Raw genomic sequence first — 23243 nt, forward strand, 5'->3', positions numbered from 1 at the left:
CTGGGGCACAGAAGTCTGCTCATCTGCCCCTCAAGAAAGGAACTAGGCACTGTTCGTTTTTTTCTAATGATAAATAAAATCCAAATAGCATCTCATTGTTTGCTGGAAAGAAAAACTGTGCGTCTGTACTCCACAAAAGTCAGCACTGTCTAGATGTTTTCTAAGTCTACATTAGATCCAAACAGCAATCAGGCTCCTTGCTAGTGCACCGACACTGCTCCTTCTTATTCCATTACTTCTTCTGGGCAGAGAAGCCCTGGGAGACAAAGCAGGTGCCTGTAACTGACTCAGGATCAGGGAGTGGAAGTAGGGGGAGCTGAGCCCAGTCCTAGCCAATAACCCTTCTAATCTACACATACTGGTACATTTTGTTCTATGAGTAGGGAGGTTGGGGTGGTGTGTAAGAGAGTGTGAGATGGTGCACTGGTCCTCCCACCATCACTCCCACCTCTCTTCCACACACAACAGAATGTGTTTCAAGCTTGTGGGCTTGCATGCAAGGGAGGAGCTGAGGCAAGTAATAGCTCAATAAGGATTTTGCCAGTGTCCATAAAGGAAAGGGCATAGCAAACTCCTCCCCACCACTTCCAGGCACTGAATAAAGTTGTCCTAAAAGGGCGAAGAAAAACATAAAAATGGGAAAATAAATTGGCCGTTGGTGGTGGTCTTCCGCCACTGACACACAGTTCGATGTGCTAAACAAGAAGAAAGAAGCACATCAAATTCGAGCCGGCGCCGCTTTTCAACCCTGCGCCTTTGCCTGCACAGTAGCTGTGGTCCCCCTGGATGCAACGACTGTGACTTACAATGCAGGCCTCAACTCTGCCGCAGTGCCTCAGAAGATCCGCCATAGCGCGACTGTTGCACACTGTGTCCCCTAACTCCGTGACACTTGACTCCGCTGCAGCATCTGTGGTCCTATGGGGTGGCATTGACACTGCGAAGTCGAAGCCATGTGTTTTGACTCTGGACGCTTCATTGTCCCCAAAACGCCAGCGGAACTGACGCCTCTATGCCAATGCCGCATCACTTCCCCTGTGCCCTACAACGTCCCAGGCGTCACTGGATCAGCAACTCTGCAACGCCTTCAGGAACCAACGCCTCACTTGCTTCACCTCCAGTGGACAAAGCACAGTCCTGAGCACCGATGTGCCAATATTCTGCACAGACAGTAAGGAACCGAAGCTGCCCCAGCTTGAGCGACACCTCCCCTCCCCGGCACCTCACAACGTCTTTGTTTTGTCACAATTTCCAAGGTACTGTGACCATGGTCTGTACGACTTCGCGCTCTGTCACGGTCAGCCCCAAACTTTTGATTCTACTTTGCTAATCAAGTCGTTATAGCCCCAGCCGGAGTTATCATGTTTTCAACAGCTATAACTTTATTTAACTTTGAAAATTCATAACTTCAGTTGTGTATGTTGGATTTTTGTCGATGTTCATGTTTTAATCAGAAATATTGGCTATTTTTCTAAACTGGTGTGCAGTCCTTTTGTGGTATTTTCACTGTGTTACTGTGTGTGTTTGTACAAATACTTTACACATTGCCTCTGAGATAAGCCTGACTGCTCTAAGCTACCAAGGGGGTGAGCACAGGTCATTCTGAGGGTGTAACTTACTTACCCTGATTAGGAGTGTCCTTACTTGGAGACGGTGCAAACCACTGCCAACTAGAGACCCCTTTTCTAACATTGTGCATCTACTGCCTTGAGGAAGTGAAACCAAACTGCACCTTAGGAGCCCTTGGGCCACTGAGTGCATCCCTGCCCTGGTGTTTCGGTGCCATATATAAGCATTTCAGAGCAACTTCAAAGTCGAATTAGCCCACATTGAAATTGTGCACACTTTTTTTGCCCTTTGCATTTCAGGTGTAGTATTTCGTTGTATCAGGACAAAAATATTTTTTATTTTCAAGTAAAAGCACTTGGTTAAAGTTTGTGTAACAACTGCACACTACCTTAATGAGCAACCCTTGAGCCACTCCATCTCGCTTCTCTGAGGGTCAAGTGCTAAAGGGTGTACTTGGTGCTCAGTTTGGGGTCCAAGAGTAAGATCAGCACCAGGACACCCGAAGTGAAGTTTCCTCTTCTTATAATTTGAGCCCCGTAACCTCCAATTGGCCTGGTTCCTCTGAAAGCGGTCCCACACATGTGCAGGTGAGAGCTTGAATACATTTTTAAAAAGCCAGAAGAATCTAGAAATATATATGCAGAACAGCAGTTCCCACCACATCCACTTGGTGGAAAAACTGGACTCGGAGTAAATCCTTCAGTGACATACAGGAAATGCTGGGTCTTGGCAAAGGTAGGGGGTGTCCAAATATACTTCTACTCACTACTTGAAGTGGCTGAATATCTCAAGAACAGATTTAATTCACTTATTCTGAAAAGCAATAGTGGAGAGAGCAAAACAGAAGTGTTTCATGGATTTAGGGCTCAGTGACAACTCGTGGAACTTGCTTATGAGTTAGTGAATAACGACACATATAATTGCATTAAGAGTGGCCCATAAATTTCAATGGGCCCGGTAATACAGGTTACTGGGCCCCTTATGAGGTTTTAGAACTTACATAATGGCTGTGGAAAGCAGCTGAAATCTTTGTGAAACTCCAGGAGAAAACATTCAGGAATGTGCGCAGAAACAGATTCCCAAATGTTATTCACCATAAGTATGTAATCCCAGTTATATCCGGCCCTCCACCACCTGAATTACCAGGTCTCTGGTAAGTATGGGGTAATTACGTGGTGGGAAAGTAACGGCAATTTTAAAGGGCCACTCATAATGGGGAAATACTATGGATGCGGTGCCATATACAGAGTACAACGACCACCTGAACTAGAGCTGAAAACATCTTTCTCAAAGGCCATTTAATCATCTCTCTTCTTCTCAAAATAGGATTAAAAATAGTAATAGGAGTTTTGGAGCTCAGATATGTTCTAATAAAAGCTTCACATATCAAAAGGGAAACTGAATACTGGTACCCACCAGAGATGAGTGGTACGGTTCCACACCAGTTTATGCTCTTTCAATGACAGCCTTTGGATGACTCCCTGACAGTTGTCCACAAACTGGCTACTCAAAGTTTCTTTAACGGATCGTACAACACCTGGCAAAGAATAAGAGATAAGATTATTTTACATTAAGTGCTATAGAGTGGTCTAACCAACCTGGGACACTCCATTGTCCTGATGGCATAAGGCACAATAACCTGGATCACCAAGGACAGACGAAGGTACTACATAATCATAGTTCAATTCAATTACTTGGTCAAATACAGTACATGGTAAGTACATGCACACACACACACACACACACACTTTGGAACCTCTGAGAGCCAACTGTCGTTGACCAGGGCTGACTTCTTTCAGAGTGTGCAACACCAAGGGCTCTGTTCTGCACAGAGTATTGAGAACATTAACAATTCAAACCTTCAGGCAGCGAATGCTAAGGAACTGAATCATTTTATGGAAGACAAGAAGGTAAATAAGGGGCATATGTATCAACATCTCCATTTGCGATTCTCAAATAGCGATTTTTAAAGAATCGCTATTTGAGAATTGCAAAACGGGATGTATTTAAAAAATCGCAAAACTTTAGCAATTTCTTAAAATTCCTTAATTGCGATTAGCAAATTGCGAAATCGCAATTAAGGAATACCTTCCCATTCATTTCTATGGGCCAGGAGACCCATAGGAAAGAATGGGAAGTAATTCTCAAATTGCGATTCGCAATTTGCAAATCGCAATTTGAGCATAATTTCAAAGGTGCAAGGGTGTCATGATGACACCCTGATGCACCCCTGAAATGACCATGTGTGTGCATATGGCGCACATACATGCCCTAAGGGCATGTATGTGCGCCACGTGGCACTTTGTAAAATTCCAAATAGTGCATTTTTAACAGAAATCGCAAAATACCACCAACTAGAAGTTGGTGGTAATTTGCGATTTCTTAAGGATAATTCGCAATGCTTTGTTGCGTGTTACATATCATTTAAGAAATCGCAATTTGCGATTTCTTAAATGCTTACGCTAAATTAAGAAATCGCTAAATTAGCGATTCCTTAAACTTGCGATGAGAATTTGCCTCATACATCCCGTTTTGCGAATTTTTAATCGCAAACGCTGTTTTTTGCGAATCGCAGCGTTTGCGATTAAAAATTCGGTTGATACATATGCCCCTTAATCTCCTAAATTGTCGGTGTTTAATTTTAGGAACTCGTGTATTTATTCACTTAGGCAATACTTGACAGACTTGTACTGATATTAACTTAAGTAGCTTTATTTGCATGTATGACTGTGCCCCCCTAATTGGCCTGGTACATGGACAGGACTGAGGAGCAGTCAGTCACTTACTGCTAGGTTGCCCAATGACAAGTGAGATAATCGCCAGCAGCTCCGGTTTATTAGCCAACAGCCCATACTTCTAACTGAAGAAAGCAAAACTAACAGTCCAGAAATCAGAGTGCTACCGACTAAAAGGCCCAGGCTGGCTGAAGGTGTCAAACTGCAGTCAGCTGTCAGGAACAGACGGTCTCTCATCTAAGCAACACCATTATACCATAACGTGTATTTGAAAAGTGCACGTTCACCCAAGGGAATATTGGAGCTGAAAAACAGATGTGTATTGTTACCCAACTCAATGGTACTCACAAATATATATTATAGGCTGGTATGACTAAGGATAGTCCGTTACATGCCAAGAGGGCTTCTGAAAGGATGGTAGGACTGGGTAAGGGATAGTAGCATGGCAGATGTGCCTCTGAAAAGCTTCTGGACTGAGAAAGATGTTATCATATGCCAGATCAGTTACCGAAGGATTAGTAGTACTAGTGTCAAGTCACAGACGAGCCCCATATCATCACAGACCAGGTAAAAGACATAGGAATGTTTTTGGAGCTTGGGGTGCATCACATCCACGAAAAAGTGGTGTATGTCGCGTCCACCTCATTTGGAGTTTAGAGGGTTAGAACATCGGCAACATTTTGAAGAATGGCACATCCCCTCCAAACTCTAAGAAAGGCCCAGAGTTCTGAATAACGTAACGGTGGGTAATGGAACTTTAATGAAGTACAAAGTATCCATTTATGGTACAGTAACAAGAAGATATTCACTAACAATTGAAAGTATGCATAGTACATATAGTTTTATGATAAACAAATACATACTGATTACATATCAGTGCATCTTTGTTAATAGATCATCATTGCCTGGAAGGGGAACACCAAGGACAGAAGTGCAAACAAGAAGACTGTGATGTAAGATGTTTTTTTTTTTTTTTTTGATATCTTTATTATTCAGTTTGCAGCAATAAATCTTACATAAATCAATCATTTGAATCACCCAAGCTGTTGAACCATCACATATAATAAGTCCAAATATAACGCTCATTAAATCCTGATGACACAAGCATAATTGCGTAAAACATTACAACTCCATATATTGTAACATTGGCTGCCAAATTTTGAGCCCTAGTTGTTTTTTCCTCAAAGATCTTATACGATAAAGGCTATATTCTAAATTAAACACATTATGAAACTTAGAGCGCCACATTTCATATGATGGTACTTCTACTTGCAGCCACATAGATGCAACACATAATCGAGCAACGGCCATCGCTATAAATATAAAATAACAAAAAGGATAGCATATATGGATAGGTTCGATATCTTCACCCAAACCCAAAAACATAACCTCTCTAGATATATTAACTTCTACCCCAGTAGTTTGTGATAGAAATTCTGAAATATCAGATATATATTGTTTTAGTGCTATACAATCAAAAAATACATGTACAATATCAGCTTTATCCGCCTGACATCTGAAGCATTTCCCATCATGAATCCCACCCCACTTCATCATCTTAACAGGTGTACAATATAAATTAAACAAAGTTTTATAATGTTGGGTGCGTAAATTTGCCGTTAATATAACTTTGCTTGCCATCAGAATTGAAGATTGCACATATGAACCAGTATTACCGAGTCTATCCCTCCATTTTGCATCTTGCACCTCTATGTCATCCCGCTGAGTTGCCAATAATATATCATACAAAGCCCCAATTTTGACTTTTTTTGATAATGCCTCTAATAAATCATTTGTTACCACACATGTACATCTACCGTGTTTATTAATAAAATGAGGCAAGATGGCGTCCGCGCGGACGTGGCTGTGAGGAGCTCCTGGATGGTTCGTCTCCTCCATATGAATAACAGGACATATGTGCAATAATTCGGCTTGCGATTGAAGATATCAGTTGAGCTCCCCTTCGAGGCGGCTTATTGGCAGCTTTTGCGGGATTTTGAAGGGCTATGGAATAGACGCGGAACGGACGCGTTACAGATCTTAAACGGCACTGGAAACGAAGAGAGCGGCTCGGCAACAGACTGCAAGATGTAATACACCTGAGACGGATTGTGACGGGCGGCTGATGGATGCTGACTGCTAACGGCCGATTGAAGTTCGTGGAGCAAAGCCATGGATGGTGCCTTGGTTACAGGTCACTGTGGGGGTGAGAGAGTTTGAAAAGTCGGTGAAAAATGGATGACAACTGTTTAAAACGGACAGTGAGTACAAAACCACTTAAAACTGTGTTTCAATTGCAGGCTCCGAGTGGGCTGGCCTCGTTAAACAGCTAAAAAAAAAAAAAAAAGGTTAAAAGTCTCAGACAACGGGGAGGAAAATATATTAAATCATAACAGCTGGGATTGGAAAAAAATTTTGGTCGCCTCGACGTTTGTTTAGTCTGTCTAACTGGGCCTTTTGAATATTATTTTGGACGCTACTTTTCCCTCGTTTGTTATGGCGCCTAAGACTGCCAGAGGTGGAAAAACAAGAGCCTCAGGGGAGTCTGCTGTAGGGACACGTGCAGCATTAGCGGCGAAGGGCCTAAAAGATTTATCAGGTGCTCTGTGTCAGGATACCCCCCCACAGGGGATTGTTCAAGGGACACCTAAGATATCGCAGATTTTTTAGACAATTCATGGAAAAAAAGTTGCGACCTCTGCATGCGTTCTTTCTGATATTTCAAAACAAGGAAGTCTATTTACAGAGGAGAGTGGAATTCTTTTGGAACATGGTGCTGTAACAGAGAGGGCTACGAATCTCTCTAATGACCCGGCATTCCTAGGTGAGATTGGTTCTATAAGGGAGGACAGAGATGAACCTATAATCCGTAGCAAAGACAGTGAATTTTATTCACTTTCGGAGCACTCGGAAGAGTCGAAAGAATCTGACTTAGAAGAAAATATTCAACTGTACGACGAGGGTCCTGGAGATATAACTTCCACCGGCAGAAGCCTCATTGAAAGCCCTTCTCTTGAGGGGGCCCCTATAGCAGTACAAACTGTGCGGAAGAAAGTCAAGGAAGGAGCTACTGGATTATCAACGATAGACACTTTGGACTGGGAACCCTCAAGTGAAGTGTTGGAAAGCCTTAACATATCTGATCAAGCTAGTGGGGGTGTCGCAGAAGAGGGCCAAGGCCATACATCATTGGAGTCGATCCATAGATTAATTTCATCACATAGGTTGGAAACACGAGCCGAGAATTTAAAAACACACACTGCATGTCGAAAGTTGCAAAATACAGTCAGACGATTGGCAAAATCTTGCAATGATTTTACTGCCCGGATGGGGGAAGCTGAGACTCGAATTTCATTGCTTGAAGACCAGATGGTGGCTCAAAAGGATGCAGTGGCAGATATTAAAGCAAATAAAGATGATGTACATGACAAGCTAGCCGATTTGGAAAATCGCCTGCGCCGCAACAATCTTCGCATTTTGGGGGTGCCTGAAGGACTTGAGGGACAGGATGTCCGAAAATTTGTAGTTGAGCTATTTCAGGAAGCTTTTCCAGAATTGAAAGAATGGAATTGGGCACAAGAACTACAACGGGCGCATAGGTTTCCCTTTCGACAGCGACCTGGTAGGAGTGGTCAAGCGCCGCAGCAACCCAGGGCTATCCTGATTTCTCTTAATAATTTTTTGGCTAGACAGTCTTTATATGATTTGGCTAGGCCAAACAAACAGAGAGCTGGTAAAGGAATACAATTCTTTGTGAGACCAGACTATTGCCATTCTACTGTTGAGAAGAGATGGCAGCTGCGGCAGCTGATTAATCTTTTTCAAGCTAAAAATGCACAAGCTTTTCTATTACAGCCAGCTACTTTGAAGATTGTTAATAGAGGTCAGACTCGGTATTTTACTTCTGTTGTCGAAGCCAAAGAATATCTTTTATCTTTGGGTTAAGGTTTAAGGGCAATCATTGTTTTGTTGATTAAGATCACTATGTTGAATGATGGTCTTTCTTTGGAGTAGCTATTGCAAACTTCTATGTGTTTAATCATTGTTTTTCTTATTTGGCTGTTCTATAGGATGATGAGGGGGGGTGCGAGCATCAATGGGCTAATCACTAAACATCATAAGGGCCATTGGCCCTAATGCCTTATTGCTTGGGGTGGGTCACGGTTGGGTTGGGGAGGTGGGATTAGAGGGAGGGTGTTTGGGAGGTTTAGAGGGGCACTTGGGGTGTAGAGTTCTGGGTGGGAAGGGGTTAAATGGTAAAATCTCAGTTCGCAGCATGAGAAGTAGAAGCTATAGAATTTATTTTTCTGGAAAATTTGATGGCCATGGGGCATTTCTATAGAAATGGCCGATAGGAGTTTGCGTATATGTACATTTAATATATGTGGGCTAAATAATGGCTTAAAGAGGAAGCGAGTTGCTGCTGAGTTGCGGTTGATTAATCCTGATATTCTTTGTCTGCAAGAGACGCATGTCCCGTGGGATAACCGTAGGATATTATTAGAGTTGGGCTACAATTTACTATAAACTTCTAAGCAATCTACTATGAACAGGGGAGTGGCGATCATGGCACGCCATGGTATAGTCAGTACGGGTAAAGAGAGGGTGGACAATTTTGGGAGGTGGGCTATTACTGAATGCATCGTGGGGGGAGTTAAAATTGTCATTTGCGTTGTATATGGATCTAACCTGGATGAGGCAGAGATCTTGGAGTTCTTGAATGTTGAGCTGTCTCTCTGGGGGACTCCGTTGATACTAGCTGGGGACTTTCATATACATGGGGATGGACAGACATGGGAGCCTTACTTTATTGACTATAGAGGGCGTAGCCCAAAGTGTTCAGGGCTTTGCAACAATTGATACAAAATCATGGACTAGCTGATGGCTGGAGGGTTGGGGAACATGATGAAGGGGACCTTGGGTATACTTTTTATTCATCCCCGCATAACAAGTGTGTTCGGCTAGATTATATATTTTTACCTCGATTGTTGGCTGCTGATTCAAAAATACAGGTATGGCCTCGGATCTCGTCAGATCATGGACCTGTGGTTCTGGATCTTGTTAGTCTTGCCCTTTTAAGGGAACAGCGATCTTTCACATTTAATAAAAAATTGTTAAGTGACAAGGAATATATACAACATATTCAAACGTGGGCCATGGGATTTATAGAAAATAATAAAGGGTCGGCAGCTCAGCCAATGATTTGGGACTCCTTGAAAGCTGGCATAAGGGGTGAAACATTTAGTTATGGATGGGCGAAGCAGAAAAAACGGAAAGAGCACATGTTGGGTCTATGTGAGGAGTTAAAGAAGGCCGAATGTGAATTTATTCAAGGGGTTAGAGCAAAATTGGATACTAAAGAGATCCTAGCAAAGATGGGTCGATGCAGGGCTAGAATTAACGAGATATGGAGTCAAGATATTGCTGCTCAGTATAAAATCTATAAAACTGAGAGATATGAATATGGCGAGACCACAGGGAGATGTCTAGCGCAAAGGTTGCGGGGAAGACAAACCTCACAGAGAATAGATGTATTGGAAGATGGGAAAGGGGGGGTAGCAGAGACTATTGAAGGTATATTGGAGGTACTCTATCTATATTATAAAGAATTATATACTCAGGACCTGGCCAGGCAGGGTACTATAGAGCAATATCTTTCTAACCTGGACTTAATCGAGATAGGGTTAGCTGATCGAGAGGAGCTAGAAGCTCTTATGTCAATGATAGAAATACAAATAGCGATAGCAGGGCTAGCGTCAGGGAAAGCGGCAGGGCCGGATAAACTTCCTTTGGAGGTATATCGGATCATTTTTCCCATTATTAAGGATGATATGCTAGCTACGTTTTTAGAAGCCCAACGTGGTAATCCACCGCCATCGTGGGACGATGCTAATATAGTGATATTTTAAAAACAAGATAAGCCTCCTAGAAATCCGGGGTCTTATAGGCCGATATCATTAATTAACGCTGACAACAAAGTGTACTCGAAAATTCTTGCGACACGACTAGCTAAAATTTTACCATTGTTGGTTTCTCGGTGTCAGCACGGCTTTCTGCCTGGTAGGAGCACGGTAAACCATATACACAGGGTAATTTCAATGATAGATTATGCCACTACACGTCAAGAGCATATGGGGTTAATTTTTCTTGATGCTGAAAAAGCATTTGATCGAGTATCCTGGACTTTTTTGTGGGCCATAATGCAAAAGATGGGGTTTGGTCCGCAATTTTTGTTAGCTTTGGAGACTATGTATAAACGACCACGGGCTAGAATTTGTACGATGGGGAAGGAGTAATCTTGTGTATATATAACCAGGGGGACCAGGCAGGGATGCCCTTGCTCACCTTTACATTTTGCTATCTACATCAATCCACTGGTGCAAATATTGGAAACTAATAATGGTATAAAGTCAATGTTAGTGGGGGAACAACAGACACGTGTCCTTGCTTATGCCGATGATATAGTGGTAGTGACATCCGATCCAGAGCAGGCAATCAGGGAGATTGAGGTTCAGACTCAGCAATATGGGGAAGTTGCTGGGTATAAGCTAAATATTTCTAAAACCCAGATTGTATGTACTGAGGGACTTTGTCCTGGCGATGCCCGTGTTACATCGGAAGTAAGATATCTGGGTATAAAGATTAGAATGTCACCTCAAGAGATAGTTGAAGTAAATTGGGCAGGTATACTTGCTGCTACAAAACGCCAATTGGAAAAGATAGAGTGCCTCCACTTATCAATGGTGGGACGCCGTAATGTTTTAAAAATGTGTGTACTCCCCCGGGTAATGTACTATTTTAGGACGGTAATGCTAGAATTGACAAGCGCACAATTAGCGCAGCTACAGTCTATTGTAGATAGGTTTATATGGGGATGGAAAAAAAGTCGACGAGCCTCAAAATATATGACACTTCCATTGATACGTGGTGGATGGGGCGTGCCGAATTTTACGTTTTATTATTTAGTTTGTTTTTTGCTGAATATGCAATACTTGGTGATCGGGGCCGAAGCACGGCCCTTTGAAACACCAGATGTATACCAGATGTTGTTGGGAATTCAGGCGAGGGAGGGCTTGCTTAAGTTTTACGAACCAAGCTATTTTAAAAGAACTCGCTTTAAAATTGTATTAGCTGCATATTAAGCCTGGAAGAGGATACGAAAAATTACTCCTATAAATCGGATAGGTTACTACACACCATTTAATTCTATGGAAATTTTCCCTTCGGTGTTTTGGGATACGAAAATGGCTATATGGCAGGTTAAGGGGATACGACGTTTAGGGGATATCTTTAGGGATGGGTCAATCCTTCCCTTTTCCGAGTTGGTGGAACGGTATAAAATACCTAAATACGACTTCTTCAAATATTTGCAAACCCGAGATTTTATTAGTAAGATGGTTTTATAATGCAATATAATTGTTTTACCAAACCCTTATTGTGACATGATAGTAATACACTACAGAGGCACAACATGACGACAGTGTGACAGTTGCTTCCACGGAGGACAGCTGAGATGGCTTCGAAAGGCATAACAGTAACAGGAGAGCATCCTTACTTTCTCTTTTGAGCAAAAATCTTCAGAAGCTGCAGAGATGAGAAAATGAGGTGGCCATACTGAAATATAAACCCTCTGCATCATGTGAATGAGCTGACGTAGTGGCAGCTATCAAGATATAACCTTTAGGTGTAGCACAACTGTTAAGAATATGCACATCAAAGGATATGAAGGAAAAGTTCCTACTTTATATATTGGCCCAATAGGATGTTAGGAACATTAAACCACTCAGTTCTTAGAACTACCTGTTGCCATGAAAGACACACTGTCCTGAGGAAAAGCTCAGAGGAGCGTATTCCATTACCTCGCAAACTGTGATCTAATATTACCTCGTCTGCATCAGTACGCAAGGTGCCTTTACCTCTGCAGCATTCGCTAGTCATTACCATTACATCGACTGGAATAAATTAAGTAATTAGGGGAAGGGTAAGAGCATGTGATCATTTTAGATTTCAGAGAAGAAACAGCTTTAAGTTGTAGGCTTCGGTATGGAATAGGGTTACGGTAAGTGAAAAGGTCCGAGTGAGGAAGGGGGCCGATTTAGGGTTAAGTAAAAGAGATAGGGTTATGGCCGGGGTATGGGTTATGTAGAAGAGCATGTTTAGAGTGTTAGGGCCGCCATTAGGGCTAGATTACGTGTACAGGTTAGAGTAAAAAAGGTTTAGGTCAGGGAAACTTGATGAAATAAAGGTTTAAAAGAGAGGACTGTGTGGCTGTAATGGTAACATGTGACAGAGGAAGAAGTGGCAGGTGAGACTGCTAGGAAGAGGACTGAGCGAGGCTTTGAACAGTGCTAACTTCATTGTTTATCTATGAAATAAAACACTTTGCTCTTTTGTGGTCTGCGGGTGCAAACTGCAACAGGATTCGCAGGTCCAGAAGTCGTGGTCTGAACCTAGGCACCAGAGGCCGATCTTGTGGGGGTATGTAATAGTCATCTGTCTCTCTATATCTGTACAGGGTTTCATTTCTTAGGGGGAGGCATTGTACTGCACAGCTAAATGTGTGTTATGGGAGGAAACTCCTTAGAGAGAGTGTAGCTAGGTATCTGTGTCAAAGATGTGGGAAAATGAGAACATTGTTGTGCAAGGGAGGGCACTATATGGTTTTGATGACGTCACCTGATGTCACTTTTGACATTGTTAAGAAGCCAGCGTCCCCTACCGCGATGCAAGGACTTTTAAGCATTCCAGATGCAGTCTGATGCCAGGGGTTGTCCTACAGGTGAGGAATCTGCAGGTAGGAGTATCTATCAGAACAGCAATAATTAGCACAGAATATAATCATTCTCCAATTATTGTTTTTTCCTCATCTGCTTTCTCCACTGTAGGACGGGCAAGTAAGCTAAGCATGGCCCACGTAAAAAGGTACATGAAAAAGGGGCTCACATACTGCAGATGTGGACCGGACTATTCAATCATTGGAGTTCATAGTCAGTCTCCAAGGTATACAACCAAGGTCAGATCAGGGCATGGAGAGCGGTAAGTGACACAAAACAAGGACCAATGCTATCACGGACCTTCTCTGGAAGTGTGGGAGAGACGAAAGAACCAATTTAAAGTACATAGGAAACAGAAAACAGAGGACAGTAGAGCCAAGAGATGAGCTACAGTCAGAAACATTTGGTGTCACAGATTAAACACAATAAAATGGGAGAGAATATTTCCTACCTTCAATAACTGCATAGGGGACACACTTCCCCGGTGCTGCCTGCAGAATTTTCTGCAAATCTTGATCTAGTGAAAGTATTTGGGCTTCCTAAAAGATAATGTAGAAGAAACAGAAGGTTGTTAATCGTCAGTTTACGAAATTACATTACCAGCATAAGGTGCTGGGATAAATGAGGATAAGATGTCAATCAAGCGCCCTAAGAAACCAGACGGTAAAATTAAGTACTCAAATGCAGAATAGGAGCAGCACCATTATTGTAGGAGGGTGAGGCCCACCAACCTGCACTTTTCATTATTTTTTACTTCAGTATTTTACCCAGATCTACAAGTAAAAAGTAAGTTTTTCCTTTGGTTCCTGCACACTCACCAATAAGCACCTCTACTCACTCAACGTTTTAAAATCGCTCCAGCAAAGCATTATTTATATCATAATTTTTGTTTTGTTTTAAACATGAATATTCTAAAAACCAATAATTTCATTCTAGAAACATATAATGACCTACTGAACGGGCTAGGAAAAAAAGAGAGGGCTACATACATTCACTATCACACTTCACATCTTATACTATCTGTCATAATATTTGATCTCTATATTTTAAACAGGCTGACAGTTCCTTACAATCCAGTCAGACAGCAATTACTAAAGATAAAATCCACTGCTTCACACAAAGATTAAGCAGATCACATAGTAGGACAAACCTCACCTGTTCATTCAACTAAAGCTTTAATATAATTTCTGACGTCAATTTCAGTTGATCCCTGGCATTAACATCTGATAATAAAAGCCCAGACCGGGTATCTAATGCGCACAGGGAGAGGAGAAAAACGATATATCCTTAATTTCAAATATTTGACATATAATTATAATAAAGCTTTGGTTGAATGAACAGGTGAGGTTTGTCCTACCATGTGATCTGCTTAAACTCAGTGTGTGAAGCAGTGGATTTTATCTTTAGTAATTGCTGTCTATGACAGATAGTATAAGATGTGAAGTGTGATAGTGAATGTATATAGCCCTCTCTTTTTTCCTAGCCTATTCAGTAGGTCATTATATATTTCTAGTATGAAATTATTGTTTTTTAGAATATTCATGTTCAAAACAAAAAATAAATTATGATATAAATAATGCTTTGCTGGAGCGATTTAAAAACTTTGAAATGTTAGATTTTTTTCGTCTGTTTTTAATTATGTTGTTAATAGAGTAGTGATATAAATTCATATTTGTTTAAATACACGACTACGTTTAGGATCATGTATATGTGTAATAATGAGAGTAATAGTAATGTCTTGAGAAAGATGGTATAAAGTGAGACAACACCATCGAAACGCGTCGACGCATCCTTTGCACAATTCGTATGGTTGGCTGGATCGGTAGATACCAAACGAGAGTCAACGTATCGGGTTCCAGTTAGCATATTTTCCTCTACGAATGTGTATTTCTGAATGACATAGTGTATTGTCTTTTCTTTTCTCTCTTATTATTGGTAGCATAGTGTTATTGATATGTATTAATGTTCCCCTTATTAGTATAAGGGTACAATGTGTATGAACTGTTTATCTTGTAAAGTTTTTTTAATGAAGTATTTTATACCAGTAAAATTCGGAATTGTTTTTAACAGTCCTTTTTTTTATATAAAAAAAGATATATTAGGATAACAAAAAGAAAAAAAAATCCTTTTTAATAAACAATTGTACTAATTTCTACTCCTGACGTATTTTGGGTTTACTGTTTGGGCCTTGTTTGAAATAATTTGGAACCCGGTGAAAGGAAACGATGTGCATGAGTGAGTAGAGGTGCTTATTGGTGAGCGTGCAGGATACAAAGGAAAAACTTGCTTTTTAGTTGTTAACAGTACCCTATTCCTTTGGTAAGGCAAAGGGGTCCCTCTCTTCAATTTTTGATTTTACCCAGATCTGCCAAGGGCCTGTGGAGGTATAGTGCAGATGAATTCTGATATGAAATGGTGGAAAATGAGGCGGGTTCTTTGACAAGAGCAACATCATTGCACAATATGCACAATCAAGGGGTTTCAGTGTGACTGCCTATGGGAGAGGAGTAGACTAGTCGATCATCGGATGGTGGTGAACATGCAGGGATATATTCACACAGGCAAATTTGTACACGTAGGTCAATTCAAGTGTACACTTACTCCTGCCCCTAGTAGGAACTTTACAGTTTTTTTGTTTTCAACATTTCCGAGTGTACATTTATTACTAGGTAAAGACTTACATGTTTCCACCCCCCTAAAAAGCCAGTTGTGGAGAATGAAAAAATCGGATTTTACTAGTAGTATCTTTTCACAATTCCGAAGAGATCTCCAACACACTGGCGGAGATCTCACTATGGTAAAGTATAGGGAAAAATAATTGTGTTTAATAATCCTTTTAAAAAATGTAAAAAATATTTTTATTGTAATGGAAAATCGAAATTTACATTAACTTAAAATTATAATTAGGTAGAAAACATGTTAGAACACAATAACTCACTAATTAAATGTTTAATAAATAAATACAATTAATTAATTTTGTTTATATTTATTATTTTTAAAGACAAACTCCTATCATTTTACATTTAATTCATTAGTAGCTTTTAAGTATTACATTAAATTAAGTAGCATATTTTAATAAAACGTAATATTTAATTAACTGTAATTAGCTAAAAATAATTAACACTTCTCTCATTATTTTTAAACAAAAAGTGAAATATTAATGTATCTTTTTTTTACTAAAATGTAAAATGAACATAACTTAACGCATACAAGCATTTATGTGTGTGTGTGTGTGTGTGTGTGTATATACACACATATACATACATATGGGCATGGCCAAGCAAGATAGCCAACTAGACAGCCAACAAGACACACTAGGTAGGAGCCTCCCCACTGCCTAATCTAATCCTTTGTAATCCTGTCTGTTTTCAACCTGCCAATTCACCCTACCTAATACACAAGCGGCTGCCCTGTTGCCGGATGGAGATGACCAGCTGAACTGCTGCAAAAACCATCCGGCCTGGTTGAGCCGGTGGAGCACACTGGCAGGGCGCAGGCAGCGAGACAAGAGAAGCGCCACTCGAATGAGGACACTTGCTATAAGACCTCGGGGAACTGAGCTGAGAAAGCTTTGCGTGCTGCTGACCCGGAGGAGCCGAGAGTAAGTTCCAGGTCTGTGGTCTACCGGGGCCAGCCGGGAATAGCTTGTCGTGGCGGCCGCAGGTCAAGGTCGGAGGCTCTGAGAGACTCTGGGTGCTCCTCCTCCCCCGAAGGGCAGCTGGAAGCTGTGGTGCCCACGGGGCTCCTTGATGCTCCGAGAGGGGGGAGCCCGACGTGAGTACGGGCTGAGTGTGGAGAAGACGGCAGGCACCTGATGCTGTGTGCTCTGGCGACGCTTCTACTCTGAAGCACGGCTGGAGCTACTGAAGATTGTAGTGCTCGCTGCCCCACGTACTGCCAATGGAAGCGTCCCGGTTGTGCCTGGCGGCTTGAGTGGGGGGAGCCTGAGGAAGTAAACTGCTGCCCGTGGGACTGGGCTGGGTCTTTGGCAGCACCCTGTGAAGCTATCTTAGCAGTTTGACATACCATACAAGAGGGGACCCCAGGAAACCCCAGCATAAGAGGGGCTTCAGCCAAACTCACCAGACAGAACCATTTGAACTATACTCCGCAGAGATAAGGGGCAGGATGGTGAGAGGCAAATCCTCCCACAAGCTGCAGCAATTGCACATGGACTACTTTACGGACACAACAAAAACTGAATCGATGCAGACAGACCTGGGGACCAACTCCCCAGGCTCAGGAACAGAGCCCTCGGGATCACAAATCCTTGCAGCCATAGAGGGCCCTAAGCAGGCCCTGGAGCACCAAATGAACACCGTCACCATTGAGGTCAACCTGTTGCGCACAGATTCATGAGGCATATCAGAATGCTCGAGGGGAAGGTACAGACGCTCACAAAAGAGGTGAAGGACTTGACGGCCAAGGTGTGCGCCACATCAGAATAGGCAAATCGTTTTGAGGAGCACCTGGAAGATGCCGAAGGGAGATCAAAGCTCTGTAACCTGTGTTTTTTTGGGGTTCCCAAAGAGGGGTGAGGGGGACACTGCGGAGCTGTTTCTGGAATGGTGGCTCATGTGGGTGCTGAGAAGGGAGGCCCTATCCGACTTCTGTGTGGTTGAGAGAGCGCACCAGGCATAGGCCATGGCCTTTCACAAGGGGCCCTCCTGAGGGCCATTATAGCAAAGATCCTCAATTACAGAGATATGGATGGCATCCTCCAGGTTTGAGGTAACTCCTTTGCCACTTGTCTGCCCTTTACAGAAGGCCAGCTGCTCGGGAAACTACTGTCAGAATGGAGTTTCTAAAGCAGATTTACCTTCTGTGGTTGCATAGTAACCAGGTGGCTACCCCGGACGCAGGTCTCACTAGAGAGGAACTACTGGTGACTGTAAAAGACATGCCTCGGTGCAAGACGCTGGGCACGGCCAGACTCCCCACTGTGTTCCACCAAAGCTAATTGGGCCAATGATATGATATGATAAAATGTTAAAAAGTGCACTAAAACCCTCAGGTACCAAAGCACTATTGCAAGACAGAGTAATCAACAGAGAATGACCAACCAAGAAAAACGGAAACTATACTAAAAAAAAAGCCAGGTTTTCAAATATTTTTTAAAGGACACAAGGGAGTCTGCTTCAGAAATATGAGTGAGCAAGGTGTTACACAGCTTAGCAGCAGGAACTGAAAAGGAGCGCCCTCCCCATCTTTCCTTTATAAATCTGGAATTGTTGCTTTTTTAATTTGAGTGGATCTGAGATGTGTATGTTAGTGAAAAGTGTGTTTATTTGGCCGGGATCATTCTTTTGCAATGCCAAAAAGACAGTGCAGAACCTTGAAGGAGATGCGCTTCGTAACTGGAAGCCAATGAAGAGAGTGAATGCCGTCTCGGACCGAGAGCCTCTTGGAAATGTTTAAGAGAAGGCGGGCAGCTGCGTTCTGTCCAGCCTGAAGTTTGTTCAGGGTAGAGCAGTTAACGTGGAGGTACAGAGCATTACAATAATTAAGCCGCGAGGTGACTAAGTCGATGATGACTGATTGATGCCACTCTACCTGGATATAAGGAAAGATGATGTAAAAACAAGCACAAGCAGTGCAACTGACCTATGTGTCACAATTCAAGTCATTGTCAAATATAATACCAAGATTTTTTGCTGTCTTTACAGGAGGGAAAAAGTCCATAGACTTCCAACCACCAGATGTTAGACCAGATGGATTGTCGAGACCTCCTTGATAGGCTACTGGAAGTGTTTCAGGAAGCCCTAGCATCAGGCACACTACCGACCTCCATGCGAGGGCCCCTCAAAATTATGTTGCTGCAGGGTGGAACCCTACGCATATGGGCTCTTACAGAGTGTTGTCTTTGATCAACACCAATGAAAAAGTGTTGGTGAACGCCCTGGCCCATCGATAAAAGAAGGTAATGTCCTTACCTGATTCATGACAATCAATGCGGTTTTATTCTGCAACGCAGGACCCACATGAACATATGCCAAATGATGCATTAAATGCATTCTATAAGTGATTTGGGGATGGAGGGACCCTTGATAGACTTGGACATCGAAAAGGCCTTTGACTCCCTGGACTGGGATTACCTCTGGGCAGTGCTGAAGCGAATGGTGTTTGGCCTCTTATTTGGCAGATGGGTTACCTTAATTTATACAGACTGCCCGGCGAGGGACCGGTCTGGAAGACATATATCAGGGGCCTGGGCAATAGAGTGGGGTACTAGACAGGGTTGCCCGCTCTCATTGCTGTTGTTTGCCCCAACCATGGATCCCTTAGCCACTCACTTACGGACTGCATTGCACAGATGGGCGATATGGGTGGGGGCGGTGGACCACCTGGTTTCTCTCTACACAGACACCTCAGATATTTGCAGAGACCGAAAGTGTTGATACCAGCTTCTCCTGCAGATGCTGCAGCATTTCGGTATTGTGTCCAGCCTTCTGGTCAATCAAAGCAAATGCTTGATATTACCTCTAGCAAGTCTAGAGGGCATGCCATTGAAGACCCTGCCGCAAGTCGAGCTGCAATGGGAACTGCAGTCATTCAGATACTTGAGGACAAAGGTTGCATGCACATATGTGCAGGGTATTGGCCTGGTCTGCGAGCATCTGTGAAACTCTGCCAACCACTGCCACTGTCAGTGGTGGGTAGAATCTTCCTGGCGAAGATGGTACAGCTCAAGAGGTGCTTATATATACTTCAGAATTCACAATGTCCGATCCCTCGATGCGCATTTAAGGAATTAGACAGTTTGCACAGCTTGGCTGCGAGATGCCGCTGGTTTGGTGGAGGGAAGGAAGATGCGAGACGTTCAGAGACCTCTACCACGCTGACGACTGCATCACCGTTGGTAAGTCGCACTAGACCTTTGGGGTGGGCCCTGGACAGTTTATGCAGTTTGCTGCACTGACCAGGGTGGAACTTAGGCTGTGGCCCAAATTCCCGGCAACCCCTGAAGACAATTGTACCCTGGGCACATTATTGGACATGGGAACATCCAGAAGATTAGTATCAAACTTGTATAGAGCCCTCAAGGACAACAAACTACCGGTCACCTTCCCTGCGCGGTGTGGGTTGGAGGAAGATCTACCAGAACCCATATTTGATGCAGAATGGATTAAAACATGATCCCTCGTGAAGCAGATGTCATGCAGTGCACGCTTTAAATTGGTTCATTTCTACGTTCTTCACAAGGCGTACTTGGCCCCAACCAGGTTTAGCAGGATATATCCCATTCGCAAAGATGAATGCCCGAGATGTAGGGAGGGAGGAGCAGGATTCACCCACATGACCTGGGGTTGTAGTACTGGCAGAAGGTGATACACTGCCTGCACTGAACAACTAACATCTGCCTCAAAGTCACAGCTAAACACTACCTGCTTGGACTTAACCAGAGTCCCAAGGACAGGAAAATACTCTATAAATTCGCACAGTTAGGGCTCCTGTTCGCCAAACACAGGGTTGCCATCCAGTGGATGTCTGCCCGCAGACCTACGACAATAGCGTAGTCAAGAGATCGGAGACTGAATGGGCCTGGGCAGAATTGAGGCATATGAATGACTGGAAAATGACTGTTGGAAATGGGAGAGCATGTTGAGTGATGTGGTAGAGGCACAGGATATAGCACCAGCTGCTGCGAGTCTGACAGAGAGGCCCAAACCACTTGATATGATGGGAGAGGTGTGTGCACTTGGGGTCTAAGATGCATGGCCAGACTTCAGTAACACCTACAGCACAATGCTCCTCTGGCTGGTAGCGGAAGGCACAGATGCTTTTTGGGCTGAGTTTGGTTGGCAGGGGGGGCGAGAGGTGGAGAGATCGAGGGAAAGGGAACTCAGATCTCATGATTTGATCAGCCTCTTTGGTGGTGGGAGCGGGGGGTCGGTCACAAAAACGTGTTTGCAGATAAAGTTACCATGCACTGTATGCGAAAAGCTCTATTGTAACTGCAAGTTCCATGTTTTTGCGATGGCGAAGGAATGCTTCACCTTTTACTTCTTGCGATTGTTTGTTTCATTGCAAAATGAAAATAAAGCATGAAAAAACTATATATATATATATATATATATATTATCTACTGGCGGTCGCCAGTAGATAGTTATAGTTAGGACCGTGTTTCCATAGGAAATCTGAAAATTCTATTTTGAATAACTTTGGCGCCGGTTGACGAATCTTCATGAAATTTTCAAAACTAATGGGGCGCTCCGCTCAGCTCCTACCCTGAAAGTCTCGGGGGGATTCGTCAAGCGGGGGCCGAGAAAAAAGGGGGGTCCCAGAACGCGTTTTCCCCATGCATTTTCCCATAGGACCTTTAGTCGAAGGTACAGCCCGAACGGCTGAACAGAATTACTTGAAATTTGGCAGCGAGGTAGTCCTCAGGTCAGGGATGTGCCTTTTGCATATATGGAGTCAATCTGTTCAGTAGTTCCTGAGAAAATTGCAGTTAAAAGCACATACATATCTATAGCCGCGCACCGTGCGTGCACCGTGCGAGCACCGTGCGAGCACCCTAACGTGCGCGAGCATAATTCTGATTGGTGGTTACATGTTAGTCAACGTTCGAATCGGTCGAAATCAGGAAGTGTCGGCCGCCATTTTGTTTGTTTTCAGTGCGAGAGTGAAAAAGGAAGGTGGCGAACGTGAAAAGGGGGCAGGGTAGAGAGTTCCTGACCCCCTAGCCTTTGTCAGGGGGTCCCTGAAGGACCCCGAAGGCAGAACAAATATTTTAATTTATTTTTTTTTAAATTGCGGGGGTGCGCGCACCGTGCGCGCACGGTGAGACAAAAAAAATTAAAAAAATATAAAAAATGTTTTTAATGCGTAGTTTATTGTAAAATAAATATATAAAAAAAAAATAATACATACATAACTTAGCATTTAAAAAACCGTACAAATTCACTGAAAAAAACATAGGTTTCACACACGTTATAGTTAGGAATTAGCATTTAAAAAACCTTGCAAATTCACTTAAAAAACCATAGGTTTCACACATGTTATAGTTAGGTGGATATTTCCCTCGTAAAAAATCAATGAAATTCCCCCGTTATAGTTAGTTCAGATAACTATAACTCGCGCGACCGCCACTCTATCACAAGGATGATGTCATCAGTGATGTCATGAGTGATGCCACTGACCATGTCATGAGTGATGTAATATGTGACATCATGAGCAGGATTGCGGGCGCGCGAGTTATAGTTATCTGAACTAACTATAACGGGGGAATTTCATTGGTTTTTTACGAGGGAAATATCCACCTAACTATAACATGTGTGAAACCTATGGTTTTTTAAGTGAATATATATATATATATACATATATATATATATATATGTGTGTGTGGTGCAAGACTTATTACAAGGCTGGTCTGAAGTACATATTACTATTATACAAGTCCTTTTTGGTTGCTGCAAAACCTTTAGAACTGTAACTTGTGAAAAGTGTGCATGTCCCTTCCCTCCTAATCCCCTCACATTTTACAGTAGCTATTCCTCATTTTTCAGCCACTCCCCCATGTTCCTCCTATAACTACTACTAAAACGTATTCATATGTGTCCGGAGGCATTTGCACACAGGGTGACGACCTCTGCAACGATAGACAGGAGAGGTGGGTCAAACGTCTCCACACATAGGTATGTGAACAGCATTTTGTGAGACGAGCTTCTGAATAGGCCCCTATATGTCCAACCAGAAATTAAGAGAGAGGGAATAAGCGAAATGGTGCTCCATAACAGAACGTCGAAGCACCACTGCTAAGTCAGATGACAGGGGAAACAAGCACAGGTCCTTTATGAGACAGATAGGGAAAACAAGGTTGAGGGAAAAACTCATGCAATAATGAGAAAGAAAATACAATTCATTAGGGCATGAGAAAGGACGGTGACAACTTACTGTGTGGAATGAGAGGAGCAGGAGGGCCCTGATTATTTCCTAAAATATGGATGCGTCTAGTAGCATTGGTACATAAGAGAGGTGAGCAGCATAGGGGCCGGGGATAAGTTAAACAAGCATTGGCATAGCCAATAGGTCTCACCTTTGGGACCTTATAAGTGTTTAGCCATGCAACAGTTGATGCTGTTGCACCAAGCATATTGTTCTGGATAGCTAAACACTTATAAGGTCCCAAAGTCGAGACCTATTGCATATGCCAATGCCCTCT

The 23243-nt window shown here is 42.8% G+C and overlaps 1 protein-coding gene across 2 annotated transcripts in view; it reads right to left on the reverse strand.

The window, feature by feature from the left end:
• The window catches only part of MUL1 (mitochondrial E3 ubiquitin protein ligase 1), a 55505-nt gene that overhangs the window by 11997 nt on the left and 20265 nt on the right, over positions 1-23243 (reverse strand). For both annotated transcript variants that reach the window (XM_085604106.1, XM_085604110.1), the window contains exons 3-4: positions 13530-13617; positions 2986-3106 (exon numbers count right to left, since the gene is read on the reverse strand). In XM_085604106.1, the coding sequence (XP_085460232.1) occupies positions 2986-3106; positions 13530-13617 (209 nt within the window). The remainder of the gene's footprint in view (positions 1-2985; positions 3107-13529; positions 13618-23243) is intronic.

The sequence above is a fragment of the Triturus cristatus genome, chromosome 1_2, assembly GCF_964204655.1.
Source record: "Triturus cristatus chromosome 1_2, aTriCri1.1, whole genome shotgun sequence".
In the NCBI taxonomy this organism is placed as follows: domain Eukaryota; kingdom Metazoa; phylum Chordata; class Amphibia; order Caudata; family Salamandridae; genus Triturus; species Triturus cristatus.